Below are 16507 nucleotides of genomic sequence, written 5' to 3' on the forward strand. Positions count from 1 at the left end.
GATAGACTGGAGAAGCTGGGGTTGTTCTCCTCAGAGCAGAAAAGGTATTGGCGGTTTTAGCAGGCCTAAAAATGGATAAATCCCCAGGCCCGGACGAAATGTATCCCAGGCTACTGTGTGAGGCAAAGGAGGAGATTGCGGGGGCTCTGACACATATATTCAGAACCTCTCTGGCCACAGGGGATGTGCCAGAGGACTGGAGAACCGCTAATGTAATACCATTATTCAAGAAGGGGAGTAGGGAAAAACCGGGGAACTACAGGCCAGTGAGCCTAACATCAGTGGTAGGAAAATTATTGGAAAAAATTCTGAAGGACAAAATTAGTCTCCACTTGGAGAAGCAAGGATTAATCAGGGATAGTCAACATGGCTTTGTCAAGGGTAGATCATGTCTGACTAATTTGATTGAATTTTTTGAGGGGGTGACTAGGCGTGTGGATGAGGGTAACGCAGTGGATGTGGTATACATGGATTTCAGTAAGGCCTTCGATAAAGTCCCCCACAGGAGACTGGTCAAGAAGGTACAAGCCCATGGAATCCAGGGTGCCTTGGCACTTTGGATACAAAACTGGCTTAGTGGCAGAAGGCAGAGGGTGATGGTCGAAGGTTGTTTTTGTGGGGTACCACAGGGATCGGTGCTGGGTCCCTTGCTGTTTGTGGTCTACATTAATGACTTGGATATGAATGTAAAAGGTATGATCACTAAGTTCGCTGATGATACAAAAATTGGTAGGGTGGTAAATAGCGAGGAGGATAGCCTCAGTCTGCAGGACGATATAGATGGGTTGGTCAGATGGGCGGAACAGTGGCAAATGGAATTTAACCCGGAAAAGTGCGAGGTGATGCACTTTGGAGGGACTAACAAGGCAAGGGAATACACAATGAATGGGAGGACCCTAGGCAAGACAGAGGGTCAGAGGGATCTTGGTGTGCAAGTTCACAGATCCCTGAAGGCGGCGGAACAGGTAGATAAGGTGATAAAGAAGGCATATGGGATACTTGCCTTTATTAGCCGAGGCATAGAATATAAGAGCAAGGAGGTTATGATGGAGCTGTATAAAACACTGGTTAGGCCACAGCTGGAGTACTGTGTGCAGTTCTGGTCGCCACACTACAGGAAGGATGTGATCGCTTTGGAGAGGGTGCAGAGGAGATTCGCCAGGATGTTACCAGGGCTGGAGCGCTTCAGCTATGAAGAGAGACTGGGAAGATTGGGTTTGTTTTCCTTGGAGCAGAGGAGGCTGAGGGGGGACATGATTGAGGTGTACAAAATTATGAGGGGCACAGATAGGATGGATACTAAGGAGCTTTTTCCCTTCGTTGAGGGTTCTATAACAAGGGGACATAGATTCAAGGTAAAAGGCGGGAGGTTTAGAGGGGATTTTAGAAAGAACTTTTTCACCCAGAGGGTGGTTGGAGTCTGGAACTCACTGCCTGAAAGGGTTGTGGAGGCAGGAACCCTCACAACATTCAAGAAGCATTTGGATGAGCACTTGAAATGCCATAGCATACAAGGCTACGAACCAAATGCTGGAATATGGGATTAGAGTAGACAGGGCTGATGGCCGGCGCGGACACGATGGGCCGAAGGGCCTCTATCCGTGCTGTATAACTCTATGACTCTAAGGTTGAGAGGAGGTTTAATCGAGGTGTTCAAAATCATGAAGGGTTTAGATAAAGTAAATAAAGAGAAACTGTTCCCATTGGCGGAAGGGTCGAGAACCAGAGGACACAGATTTAAGGTGATTGGCAAAACAACCAAAGGCGACATGAGGAACAATTTTTACGCAGCGAGTTGTTCTGATCTGGAATGCGCTGCCTGAAAGGGCGGTGGAGGCTGATTCAATCGTGGCTTTCAAAAAGGAATTGGATAAATACTTGAAGGGAAAAAATTTGTAGGGCTGCAGGGAAAGAACAGGGGAATGGGACCAACTGGATTGCTCTAACAAAGAGCTGGCACAGGCTCGATGGGCCGAGTGTCCTCCTTCTGTCCTTCTGTGCTGCAACCATTCTATGATTCTATGATCTAGCTTCCCCTTAAGTACGCTATCCACCTCAACTACTCCTTGTGGGAGCGAGTTCCACATTCTCACCACTCTCTGGGTAAAGAGGTTTCTCCTGAATTCCCTATTGGATTTATTAGTGACTATCTTATATTTTTGGCCTCTAGTTTTGGTCTCCCCACAAGTGGAAACATTTTCTCCACAAACCCTGTTATAATTTTAAAGACCTCTATCAGGTCACCCCTCAATCTTCCCTTTCCTGGCCCTGCAATTCACTGCCTTTAAGACACCATCTGAGCGGTGGAATCGAAACCATTATTCCACTGACCTTGCTGCGTTAATAGCCGCTGTGATATTTCTTGTAATATCATCGTTGCCCCGATCAATACTAACTCTGTTAAAACCAGCTCTCTCTCCTGTCAGGATAATTATTGTCTCGCTGCTGAGCCGTGATATTCAGAATCAATCAGCTGGGAACTGAGTCAAAGTCCTGTCAGTGAAACAGTCTCAGATACAATGGGCCCCGGCAGAGTGTGCTGAGATTATCCTGAACGGGGGGCAAGGCATCTTCAAACAACAAGGGAAGCAAATGGGAATAAAAGGGCCGAGTGCACTCCAGGCAGAGGAGGAACCACTGAGAGAGTGCTGAGAAGATAGCACACCGTCCGTTAGCACAGCTTATGAACCAATCCTCCCTGAGCACAGCCCAGTAACACGACCACACCTAATACTGCCCAGGAACACCCTCCCCTAATACTGCCCAGGAATACCCTCCCCTAATACTGCCCAGGAACTCCGTCCTCGAATACAGCCCAAGAACACCCTCCACTAATACTGCCCAGTAACAACCTCCCCTAATATTGCCCACTAACACCCTCCCCTAATACTGCCCAGTAACACACCCTCCCCAAATACTGCCCAGTAACACCCTCCCCTAATACTGCCCAGTAACACCCTCCCCTAATACTGCCCAGTAACACACCCTCCCCTAATACCGCCCAGTAACACCCTCCCCTAATACTGCCCACTAATACCCTCCCCAAATACTGCCCACTAACACCCTCCCCGAATACAGCCCAGTAATATACCCTCCCCTAATACAGCCCAGTAACACACCCACACCTAATACTGCCCAGTAACACACTCCCCAAATACTGCCCAGTAACACACCCTCCCCTAATACTGCCCAGTAACACCCTCCCCTAATACCGCCCAGTAACACCCTCCCCTAATACTGCCCAGTAACACACCCTCCCCTAATACTGCCCACTAACACCCTCCCCTAATACCGCCCAGTAACACACCCACACCTAATACTGCCCAGTAACACACCCTCCCCTAATACTGCCCAGTAACACACCCTCCCCTAATACAGCCCAGTAACACACCCACATCTAATACTGCCCAGTTGCACGCCCTCCCCTAATACTGCCCAGTAACACACCCACATCTAATACTGCCCAGTTGTACGCCCTCCCCTAATACTGCCCAGTAACACACCCTCCCCTAATACTGCACAGAAACACGCCCTCCGCTAATACTGGCCAGTAACACACCCACACCTAATACTGCACAGTTACACACCCTCCCCTAATACTGCCTAGTAACATGCCCTCCCCTAATACTGCCCAGTAACACACCCTCCCCTAGTACTGCACAGTAACACACCCTCCCCTAATACTGCCCAGTAACATGCCCTCCCCTAATACTGCCCAGTAATACACCCTCCCCTAGTACTGCACAGTAACACACCCTCCCCTAATACTGCCCAGTAACATGCCCTCCCCTAATACTGCCCAGTATTAAACCCTCCCCTAATACTGCCCAGTAACACACCCTTCCCTAATACTGCCTAGTAATACACCCTCCCCTAATACTGCCCAGTAACAAGCTCTCCGCTAATATTGCCCAGTAATACACCCTCCCCTAGTACTGCCCAGTAATACACCCTCCCCTAATACTGCCCAGTAACACACCCTCCCCTAATACTGACCAGTAATACGCCCTCCCCTAATACTGCCCAGTAATACGCCCTCCCCTAATACTGCCCAGTAATACGCCCTCTCCTAATACTGCCCAGTAATACGCCCTCTCCTAATACTGTCCAGTGATAACCCATTCCCTAATACTGCACAGTAACACACACTCCCCTAATACTGCACAGTAACACACACTCCCCTAATACTGCACAGTAACACACCCTCCCCTAATACTGCCTAGTAACATGCCCTCCCCTAATAATTCCCAGTAATATGCCCTCTCCTAATGCTGCCCAGTAATACGCCCTTCCCTAATACCGCACAGTAAAACACCCTCCCCTAATACAGCCCAGTAACACCCCACACCTAATACTGCCCAGTAACACACCCTCCCCTAATACAGCCCAGTAATATACCCTCCCCTAATACAGCCCTGTAACACCCCACATCTAATACTGCCCAGTTGTACGCCCTCCCCTAATACTGCCCAGTAACACACCCTCCCCTAATACTGCACAGAAACACGCCCTCTGCTAATACTGGCCAGTAACACACCCACACCTAATACTGCACAGTTACACACCCTCCCCTAATACTGCCTAGTAACATGCCCTCCCCTAATACTGCCCAGTAATACACCCTCCCCTAATAATGCCCAGTAACATGCCCTCCCCTAATACTGCCCAGTAATACACCCTCCCCTAGTACTGCACAGTAACACACCCTCCCCTAATACTGCCCAGTAACAAGCTCTCCGCTAATATTGCCCAGTAATACACCCTCCCCGAGTACTGCCCAGGAACACACCCTCCCCTAATACTGCCCAGTAATACGCCCTCTCCTAATACTGCCCAGTAATACGCCCTCTCCTAATACTACCCAGTAATACGCCCTCTCCTAATACTGTCCAGTAATACGCCCTTCCCTAATACTGCACAGTAACACACCCTCCCCTAATACAGCCCAGTAATGCGACCTCCCCTAATATTGGTCGGTTACACCTACTGTCCAGTAATACACCCTCCCCTATTACTGCACAGTAACACGCCCTCCTCTAATACTGCCCAGTAATACACACTCTCCTAATACTGCCCAGTAATATGCCCTCTCCTAATACTGCCCAGTAATACGCCCTTCCCTAATACTGCACAGTAATAGGCCCTTCCCTAATACTGCACAGTAACATGCCCTTCCCTAATACTGCACAGTAACACACCCTCCCCTAATACTGCCTAGTAACATGCCCTCCCCTAATACTGCCCAGTAATACACCCTCTCCACTACTGCCCAGTATCGCACCCTCCCCTAATACTGCCCAGTAATACACCCTCCCCTAATACTGCCCGGTAACACACTCTCCGCTAATATTGCTCAATAATACACCCTCCCCTAATACAGCCCAGTAACACATCCTCCCCTAATACTGCCCAGTAACACACCCTCCCCTTATACTGCCCAGTAATACACCCTCCCCTAATACTGCCCAGTAACACCCGCTCCCTTAATATTGCCCAGTAATACACCCTCCCCTAATACTGCCCAGTAACACGCCCTCTCCTAATACTGCCCAGTAATACGCCCTTCCCTAATACTGCACAGTAATAGGCCCTTCCCTAATACTGCACAGTAACATGCCCTTCCCTAATACTGCACAGTAACACACCCTCCCCTAATACTGCCTAGTAACATGCCCTCCCCTAATACTGCCCAGTAATACACCCTCCCCACTACTGCCCAGTATCGCACCCTCCCCTAATACTGCCCAGTAATACACCCTCCCCTAATACTGCCCGGTAACACACTCTCCGCTAATATTGCTCAATAATACACCCTCCCCTAATACAGCCCAGTAACACATCCTCCCCTAATACTGCCCAGTAACACACCCTCCCCTTATACTGCCCAGTAATACACCCTCCCCTAATACTGCCCAGTAACACCCGCTCCCTTAATATTGCCCAGTAATACACCCTCCCCTAATACTGCCCAGTAACACGCCCTCCCCTAATATTGCCCAGTAATACGCCCTCTCCTAATACTGCCCAGTAATACGCCCTCTCCTAATATTGCCCAGTAATACGCCCTTCCCTAATACTGCACAGTAACACACCCTCCCCTAATACTGCCTAGTAACATGCCCTCCCCTAATACTGCCCAGTAATACACCCTCCCCTAATACTGCCCGGTAACACGCCCTCTGCTAATATTGCCCAGTAATACACCCTCCCTTAGTACTGCCCAGTAACACACCCTCCCCTAATAATGCCCAGTAATACTCCCTTGCCTAATACTGCCCAGTAACACACCCTCCCCTAATACTGCCCAGTTATACTCCCTTGCCTAATACTGCCCAGTAACACGCCCTCCCCTAATACTGTCCTATAACATACCCACACCTAATACTGCCCAGTAACACACCCTCCCCTAATACTGCCCAGTAATACTCCCTTGCCTAATACTGCCCAGTAACACGCCCTCCCCTAATACTGCCCAGTAACACGCCCTCCCCTAATACTGTCCTATAACATACCCACACCTAATACTGCCCAGTAACACACCCTCCCCTAATACTGCCCAGTAATACTCCCTTGCCTAATACTGCCCAGTAACACGCCCTCCCCTAATACTGCCCAGTAATACGCCCTCTCCTAATGTTGCCCAGTAATACGCCCTCTCCTAATGTTGCCCAGTAATACGCCCTCTCCTAATACTGCCCAGTAATACGCCCTCCCCTAATACTGCCCAGTAACACACCCTCCCCTAATACTGCCCAGTAATACGCCCTCCCCTAATACTGCCCAGTAACACACCCTCCCCTAATACTGCCCAGTAATACGCCCTCCCCTAATACTGCCCAGTAACACACCCTCCCCTAATACTGCCCAGTAATACGCCCTCTCCTAATACTGCCCAGTAATACGCCCTCTCCTAATACTGCCCAGTAATACGCCCTCTCCTAATGTTGCCCAGTAATACGCCCTCTCCTAATGTTGCCCAGTAATACGCCCTCTCCTAATGTTGCCCAGTAATACGCCCTCTCCTAATGTTGCCCAGTAATACGCCCTCTCCTAATACTGCCCAGTAATACGCCCTCCCCTAATACTGCCCAGTAACACACCCTCCCCTAATACTGCCAAGTAATACGCCCTCCCCTAATACTGCCCAGTAACACGCCCTCCCCTAATACTGCCCAGTAATACGCCCTCCCCTAATACTGCCCAGTAACACACCCTCCCCTAATACTGCCCAGTAATACGCCCTCTCCTAATACTGCCCAGTAATACGCCCTCTCCTAATACTGCCCAGTAATACGCCCTCTCCTAATACTGCCCAGTAACACACCCTCCCCTAATACTGCCCAGTAATACGCCCTCCCCTAATACTGCCCAGTAACACACCCTCCCCTAATACTGCCCAGTAATACGCCCTCTCCTAATACTGCCCAGTAATACGCCCTCTCCTAATACTGCCCAGTAATACGCCCTCTCCTAATACTGCCCAGTAATACGCCCTCTCCTAATACTGCCCAGTAATACGCCCTCTCCTAATACTGCCCAGTAATACGCCCTCTCCTAATACTGCCCAGTAATACGCCCTCTCCTAATACTGCCCAGTAACACACCCTCCCCTAATACTGCCCAGTAATACGCCCTCTCCTAATACTGCCCAGTAATACGCCCTCTCCTAATACTGCCCAACAACACACCCTCCCCTAATATTGGTCGGTTGCACCTACTTCCCTACCACTCCCTGGTGATCACTCGGCCTGGTAATAGTGATCACTCGGCCTGGTAATAGTGATCACTCGGCCTGGTAATAGTGATCACTTTGCTTGTTAATAGTGATCACTCGGCCTGGTAATAGTGATCACTCTGCTTGTTAATAGTGATCACTCTGCCTGTTAATAGTGATCACTCGGCCTGGTAATAGTGATCACTCTGCCTGGTAATAGTGATCACTCTGCCTGGTAATAGTGATCACTCGGCCTGGTAATAGTGCTGCACTCCATTCCCTGGTGACATTGAGTTGTCGCCTGTTTGGGGATATCGCTGTGTGAAAGGATTGCTTGGCTCAATTTCTTACTCTTCAATACGGTCAGCTCGGCCTTGCAGGACACCTCTCCAGCCAGGTTCTTGGCCGTACAGGTGTAGACTCCACTGTCTGTGTTGGTGGTGTTGAGGATCACCAGCGAACACTCGCTGTCATCGTAAACAAAGGACACGTGGTTACTCTCCGCCAACATTACATCATCCTGGAAAATAAACAGGAAAGGGAAGGTCAATTATCTGGTGCCTAGTCCGGCCAGAGGGTCAGTCAGAGGCCGGAACGTCAGTCAGAGGCCGGAAGGTCAATCAGAGGCCAGAAGGTCAGTCAGAGGCCGGAGCGTCAGTCAGAGGCCGGAGCGTCAGTCAGAGGCCGGAGCGTCAGTCAGAGGCCGGAGGGTCAGTCAGAGGCCGGAAGGTCAGTCAGAGGCCGGAAGGTCAGTCAGAGGCCGGAGGGTCAGTCAGAGGCCGGAGGGTCAGTCAGAGGCCGGAAGGTCAGTCAGAGGCCGGAGGGTCAGTCAGAGGCCGGAAGGTCAGTCAGAGGCCGGAGGGTCAGTCAGAGGCCGGAGGGTCAGTCAGAGGCCGGAGGGTCAGTCAGAGGCCGGAGGGTGACTGTGGGATAGACAGAGAACTGGTCAGTCAGTGGCCGCCAACCTTTCTGGTTTTGGAATGTGCTGCGGACCCACTGCCCCGACAGCTGTTTCTACGAACAGAGGTCCATTTCGCCCATTTTGCTTCTGTGCCTTATCCTGTGGGGGGACAAGACTTACTGAAGATTTCCGACAAATCCTGAACGGTGGCAGAGAATATATCAGAATTGAAGAGCTGTCATTTCCCAGGGGCTGCTCCTCTTCTGCCGCCCCAGCGGGCTCTGTGCCTCGAAACAGGCGGTAACCCTGGGTCAGAGTTCAACATCAAACAGGGAGCCTAAACCTCTGAAACGCGACAACATCATTGGTGATTCTCGCCCTCCCCTGTCCCAGCTAACAGGAGGGAGGGAGGGGGAGGAGGGAGGGATGGGAGGGGAGAAAGAGGATGGGAGGGAGGGGGAGGAGGAGGAGGAGGGAGGGGGGAAAAGGGGAGAGGGGAGGGAGGGAGGGGAGGAGGAGAAAGGAGGGAGGGTGGAGGGCAGGGATGGAGGGGAGGAGAAGGGTAGAAGGGATGGAGGGGGAGATGGGAAGTTGAGGAGGGAGGGAGGCAGGGGGAGAAGGGAGAAGGGAGGGGAGGGGGGAGGAGGAAGGAAGGGAGGGAGGAGGAGGAGGGATGAAGGGAAGGAAGGATGGAAGGGGAGGTGGGAGAGCGAGGAGGGAGAGGAGGGAGGGGAGAAGGGAGGGAGGGTGAGGAGGGAGGGAAGGGAAGGAGGGAGTGGCAGCATGGAAGGAGGGAGTGTAGTCAGGTAGGAATGGGCAGGGAGGAGGGAGGGGGACGATGAAGGGGAGGGACGGAAGGGGAGGTAGAGGAGCGGAGGAAGGGGAGGGGAGGAAGGAAAGGGGAGGGAGGGAGGGTGGAGGAGGAGGGGAAGGGGAGAAGGGAGCGAGGGAGGAGGGGGAGAGGGGAGGGAGGGACGGAGGGGGAGGAGGGAGGGAGGGAGGGTGAGGAGGGAGGAAAGGAGGGTGGGAGATAGGGGAAAGATGCAGGGAGGGAGGGAAAGCAGGGAGGGAGGGAAAGTAGGGAGGGAGGGAAAGCAGGGAGGGAGGGGGCAGGGAAGGGGAGGAGTGGGAGGGTGGGAGGGAGTGGGAGCATGTAAGTCAGGTAGGGATGGGCCAGGTGGGAGTGGGAGGGAGAATTACATAGAAATTTACAGCACAGAAACAGGCCATTCGGCCCAACAGGTCTGTACCGGTGTTTATGCTCCTCACGAGCCTCCTCCCTCCCGACTCCATCTCACCCTATCGGTATATCCTTCTATTCCTTTCTCCCTCAAGTGTTTATCTGGCTTCCCCTTAAATGCATCAATGCTATTCGCCTCAAACACACCTTGTGTTGGCGAGTTCCACATTCTAGTGGGGAAACTTATAGAAACGATAATCCGGGACAGAATTAACAGTCACTTGGACAAGTGTGGATTGATTAGGGAAAGCCCAGCACGGATTTGTTAAAGGTAAATCGTGTTTAACGAACTTGATTGAGTTTTTTGATGAGGTAACAGAGAGGGTCGATGAGGACAATGCAGTTGATGTGGTGTATATGGACTTTAAAAAGACGTTTGATAAAGTGCCGCATAATAGGCTTATCATCAAGATTGAAGCCCATGGAATAAAGGGGGCAGTAGCAACATGGATACAGAATTGGCTGAGTGACAGGAAACAGAGTAGTGGTGAACGGTTGTTTTTCAGACTGGAGGAAGGTGTACAGTGGTGTTCCCCAAGGGTCAGTATTATAGAATCATAGAAAGTTACGGAACAGAAGGAGGCCATTCAGCCCATCGTGTCTGTGCTGGCCGAAAATGAGCCACCCAGCCTAATCCCACTTTCCAGCACTTGGTCCGTAGCCCTGTAGGTTACGGCACTTCAGGTGCACATCCAGGTACTTTTTAAATGAGTTGAGGGTTTCTGCCTCTCCCATCCTTTCAGGCAGTGAGTTCCAGACCCCCACCACCCTCTGGGTGAAAAAATTTCTCCTCAGCTCCCCTCTAATCCTTCTACCAATCACTTTAAATCTATGCCCCCTGGTCACTGACCCCTCTGCTAAGGGAAATAGGTCCTCCCTATCCACTCTATCTAGGCCCCTCATAATTTTATACACCTCAATTAAATCTCCCCTCAGCCTCCTTTGTTCCAAAGAAAACAACCCCAGCCTATCCAATCTTTTCTCATAGTTAAAATTCACCAGCCCTGGCAACATCCTCGTAAATCTCCTCTGTACCCTCTCTAGTGCAATTACATCTTTCCTGTAATGTGGTGACCAGAACTGTACGCAGTACTCAAGCTGTGGCCTAACCAGTGTTTTATACAGTTCCAGCATAACCTCCCTGCTCTTATATTCTGTGCCTCGGCTAATAAAGGAAAATACCCCATATGCCTTTTTAACCACCTTATCGACCTGCCCTGCTCCCTTCAGGGATCTGTGGACATGCCCTCCAAGGTCCCTTTGTTCCTCTACATCTCTCAGTATCCTCCCATTTATTGTGTATTCCCTTGCCTTATTTGCCCTCTCCAAATGCATTACCTCACACTTCTCTGGATTGAATTCCATTTGCCACTTTTCTGCCCACCTGACCAGTCCATTGATATCTTCCTGCAGTCTACAGCTTTCCTCCTCACTATCAATCACACGGCCAATTTTGTATCATCTGTAAACTTCTTGATCAAGCCCCCCACATTCAAGTCCAAATCATTAATATATACCACAAAAAGCAAGGGACCCCACTGGAAACAGCCTTCCAGTCACAAAAGCACCCGTCAACCAATCCTTTGCTTCCTGCCACTGAGCCAATTTTGGGTCCAACTTGCCACTTTCCTTTGGATCCCATGGGCTTTTACTTTTTTGACCAGTCTGCCATGTGCGACCTTGTCAAAAGCCTTGCTAATATCCATGTACACTACATCAAACGCATTACCCTCATCGACCCTCCTTGTTACCTGCTCAAAAAATTCAATCAAGTTCGTCAGACATGAACTTCCCTTAACAAATCCATGCTGACTGTCCTTGATTAACCCGTGCCTTTCTAAATGACGATTTATGCTGTCCCTCAGAATTGATGTAAATAATTTGCCCACCACCGAGGTTAGACTGACTGGCCTATAATTACTTGGTCTATCTCTTTCTCCCTTTTTAAACAATGGTACAACATTAGCAGTCCTCCAATCCTCCGACACCATGTCTGTAGCCAGGGAGGATTGGAAAATGATGGTCAGAGCCTTCGCTATTTCCTCCCTTGCTTCTCTTAACAGCCTGGGATACATTTCATCCGGGCCTGGGTACTAGGACCACTGCTTTTCTTGATATATATTAATGACTTGGACTTGGGTGTACAGGGCACAATTTCCAAATTTGCAGATGACACAAAACTTGGAAGTGTAGTGAACAGTGAGTAGGATAGTGATAGACTTCAAGAGGATATAGACAGGCTGGTGGAATGGGCGGACATGTGGCAGATGAAATACAACGCAGGAAAGTTTTTTTTTATTCGTTCATGGGATGTGGGCGTCGCTGGCGAGGCCGGAATTTATTGCCCATCCCTAATTGCCCTTGAGAAGGTGGTGGTGAGCCGCCTTCTTGAACCGCTGCAGTCCGTGTGGTGAAGGTTCTCCCACAGTGCTGTTAGGAAGGGAGTTCCAGGATTTTGACCCAGCGACGATGAAGGAACGGCGATATATTTCCAAGTCAGGATGGTGTGTGACTTGGAGGGGAATGTGCAGGTGGTGTTGTTCCCATGTGCCTGCTGCCCTTGTCCTTCTAGGTGGTAGAGGTTGCGAGTTTGGAAGGTGCTGTCGAAGAAGCCTTGGCGAGTTGCTGCAGTGCATCCTGTGGATGGTACACACTGCAGCCATGGTGCGCTGGTGGTGAAGGGAGTGAATGTTTAGGGTGGTGGATGGGGTGCCAATCAAGCGGGCTGCTTTATCTTGGATGGTGTCGAGCTTCTTGAGTGTTGTTGGAGCTGCACTCATCCAACCAAGTGGAGAGTATTCCATCACACTCCTGACTTGTGTCTTGTAGATGGTGGAAAGGCTTTGGGGAGTCAGGAGGTGAGTCACTCGCCGCAGAATACCCAGCCTCTGACCTGCTCTCGTAGCCACAGTATTTATATGGCTGGTCCAGTTAAGTTTCTGGTCAATGGTGACCCCCAGGATGTTGATGGTGGGGGATTCGGCGATGGTAATGCCGTTGAATGTCAAGGGGAGGTGGTTAGACTCTCTTTTGTTGGAGATGGTCATTGCCTGGCACTTATCTGGCGCGAATGTTACTTGCCACTTATGAGCCTGGATGTTGTCCAGGTCTTGCTGCATGCGGGCTTGGACTGCTTCATTATCTGAGGGGTTGCGAATGGAACTGAACACTCTGCAATCATCAGCGAACATCCCCATTTCTGACCTTATGATGGAGGGAAGGTCATTGATGAAGCAGCTGAAGATGGTTGGGCCAAGGACACTGGCCTGAGGAACTCCTGCAGCAATGTCCTGGGGCTGAAATGATTGGCCTCCAACAACCATTACCATCTTCCTTTGTGCTAGGTATGACTCCAGCCACTGGAGAGTTTTCCCCCTGATTCCCATTGACTTCAATTTTACTAGGGCTCCTTGGTGCCACACTCGGTCAAATGCTTCCTTGATGTCAAAGGCAGTCACTCTCACCTCACCTCTGGAATTCAGCTCTTTTGTCCATGTTTGGACCAAGGCTGTAATGAGGTCTGGAGCCGAGTGGTCCTGGCGGAACCCAAACTGAGCATTGGTGAGCAGGTTATCGGTGAGTAAGTGCCGCTTGATAGCACTGTCGACGACACCTTCCATCACTTTGCTGATGATTGAGAGCAGACTGATGGGGCGGTAATTGGCCGGATTGCATTTGTCCTGCTTTTTGTGGACAGGACATACCTGGGCAATTTTCCACATTGTCGGGTAGATGCCAGTGTTGTAGCTGTGCTGGAACAGCTTGGCTAGAGGCGCAGCTAGTTCTGGAGCACAAGTCTTCAGCACTACAGCCGGGATGTTGTCGGGGCCCATAGCCTTTGCTGTATCCAGTGCACTCAGCCGTTTCTTGTTACCACGTGGAGTGAATTGAATTGGCCGAAGACTGGCTTCTGTGATGGTGGGGATATCGGGAGGAGGCCGAGATGGATCATCCACTCGGCACTTCTGGCTGAAGATGGTTGCAAACGCTTCAGCCTTGTCTTTTGCACTCACGTGCTGGACTCCGCCATCATTGAGGATGGGGATGTTTGCAGAGCCTCCTCCTCCCGTTAGTTGTTTAATTGTCCACCACCATTCATGACTGGATGTGGCAGGACTGCAGAGCTTTGATCTGATCCGTTGGTTGTGGAATCTCTTAGCTCTGTCTATAGCATGTTGCTTCCGCTGTTTAGCACGCATATAGTCCTGAGTTGTAGCTTCACCAGGTTGGCACCTCATTTTTAGGTACGCCTGGTGCTGCTCCTGGCATGCTCTTCTACACTCCTCATTGAACCAGGGTTGATCCCCTGGCTTGTTGGTAATGGTAGAGTGAGGAATATGCCGGGCCATGAGGTTACAGATTGTGCTGGAATACAATTCTGCTGCTGCTGATGGCCCACAATTCCTCATGGATGCCCAGTTTTGAGCTGCTAGATCTGTTCTGAATCTATCCCATTTAGCACGGTGGTAGTGCCACACATGTTGGATGGTGTCCTCAGTGCGAAGACGGGACTTCATCTCCATGAGGACTGTGCAGTGGTCACTCCTACCAATACTGTCATGGACAGATGAATTTGCGACAGGTAGATTGGTGAGGACGAGGTCAAGTAAGTTTTTCCCTTGAGTTGGTTTGCTCACCACCTGCCGCAGGCCCATTCTGGCAGTTATGTCCTTCAGGACTCGGCCAGCAGTGGTGCTACCGAGGCACTTTTGGTGATGGACATTGAAGTCCCCCACCCAGAGTACATTTTGTGCCCTTGCAGACCCTCAGTGCTTCCTCCAAGTGGTGCTCAACATGGAGGAGGACTGATTCATCAGCAGGAGGTTTCCTTGCCCATGTTTGACCTGATGCCATGAGATTTCATGGGGTCCAGAGTCAATGTTGAGGACTCCCAGGGCCACTCCCTCCTGACTGTATATCACTGTACCACCACCTCTGGTGGGTCTGTCCTGCCAGTGGGACAGGACATACCCAGGGATGGTGATGGAAGAGTCTGGGACGTTGGCTGAACGGTATGATTCTGTGAGCATGGCTATGTCAGTCTGTTGCTTAACAAGTCTGTGGGACAGATCTCCCAATTTTGGCACAAGTCCCCAGGTGTTAGTAAGGAAGACCTTGCAGGGTTGACTGGGCTTGGTTTGCCGTTATCGTGTTCGGTGCCTAGTGGTCCGTCCAGTTTTATTCTTATTACGACTTTTCGTAGCGAGATTTTTACAACCGAGTGGCTTGCTCGGCCATTTCAGAGGGCAATTAAGAATCAACCACATTGCTGTGGGTCTGGAGTCACATATAGGCCAGACTGGGTAACGACGGCAGGTTTCCTTCCCTAAAGGACATTAGTGAACCAGATGGGTTTTTACAACAATCTGGTAGTTTCATGGCCACCATTACTGATACTAGTATTTTAATTCCAGATTTTTAATTGAATTTAAATTCGCCAGCTGCCATGGCAGGATTTGAACTCATAACTCCAGATTTTAGTCTGGGCCTCTGGATTACTAGTCCAGTAACATAACCACTATGCTACCGTACCCGTGTGAAGTCATACATTTCAGTAGGAAGAACGAGAATAGGTAATATGAACTAGAGGGCACAATTCTAAAAGGGGTACAGGAACAGAGAGATCTGGGGGTATATGTGCACAAATCGTTGAAGGTGGCAGGGCAGGTTGAGAAAGTGATTAAAAAAGTATACGGGATCCTGGGCTTTATAAATAGAGGCATAGAGTACAAAAGTATGGAAGTCATGTTGAACCTTTATAAAACACTGGCTCGGCCGCAACTGCAGTATTGTGTTCAATTCTGGGCACTGCACTTTAGGAAAGATGTGAAGGCCTAGAGAGGGTGCAGAAGAGATTTACTAGAATGATTCCAGGGATGAGGGACTTTAGTTACGTGGATAGACTGGAGAAGCTGGGGTTGTTCTCCTTGGAACAGAGAAGGTTGTGAGGAGATTTGATAGAGGTATTCAAAATCATAAAGGGTCTAGACAGAGTAGATAGAGAGAAACTGTTCCCATTGGTGCAAGGGTCAGGAACCAGAGGACATAGATTTAAGGTGATTGGCAAAAGAACCAAAGGTGACATGAGGAAAAACTTTTTTACACAGCGTGTGGTTGTGATCTGGAATGCACAGCCTGAGGGGGTGGTGGAGGCAGATTCAATCATGGCCTTCAAAAGGGAACTGGATGAGTACTTGATAAATTTGCAGGGCTACGGGGAAGGGGCGGGAGAGTGGGACTAGCTGGATTGCTCTTACACAGAGCCAGCACGGACTCAATGGGCCGAATGGCCTCCTTCCGTGCTATAAACTTTCTATGATTCTTACACTCTTTGGGTAAAGAAGTTTCTCCTGAATTCCTTATTGGATTTATTAGTGACTATCTTATATTTATGGCCTCTAGTTCTGGTCTCCCCCACAAGTGGAATCATCTTCTCTACGTCTACCCTTTCAAACCCTTTCATAATCTTAAAGACCTCTATCAGGTCACCCCTCAGTCTTCTCTTTTCTAAAGAAAAGAAAAGAGCCCCAGCCTGTTCAGCCTTTCCTGATCAGTATATCCTCTCAGTTCTGATATCATCCTTATAAATCTTTTTTGCAGCTTCTCCAGTGCCTCTATATCCTTTTTATAATAGGGAGATCAGAACTTATAA

General features: G+C 50.0%; 1 protein-coding gene across 6 annotated transcripts in view; it reads right to left on the reverse strand.

Annotated features, from left to right (window-relative positions):
• spega (striated muscle enriched protein kinase a) overlaps nt 1–16507 on the reverse strand; it is a 347514-nt gene that overhangs the window by 115125 nt on the left and 215882 nt on the right. For all 6 annotated transcript variants that reach the window (XM_067986976.1, XM_067986975.1, XM_067986974.1 and 3 more), the window contains one exon: nt 8066–8234. In XM_067986976.1, the coding sequence (XP_067843077.1) occupies nt 8066–8234 (169 nt within the window). The remainder of the gene's footprint in view (nt 1–8065; nt 8235–16507) is intronic.

Source organism: Heptranchias perlo, chromosome 7 (assembly GCF_035084215.1).
Source record: "Heptranchias perlo isolate sHepPer1 chromosome 7, sHepPer1.hap1, whole genome shotgun sequence".
Taxonomy (NCBI): Eukaryota; Metazoa; Chordata; class Chondrichthyes; order Hexanchiformes; family Hexanchidae; genus Heptranchias; species Heptranchias perlo.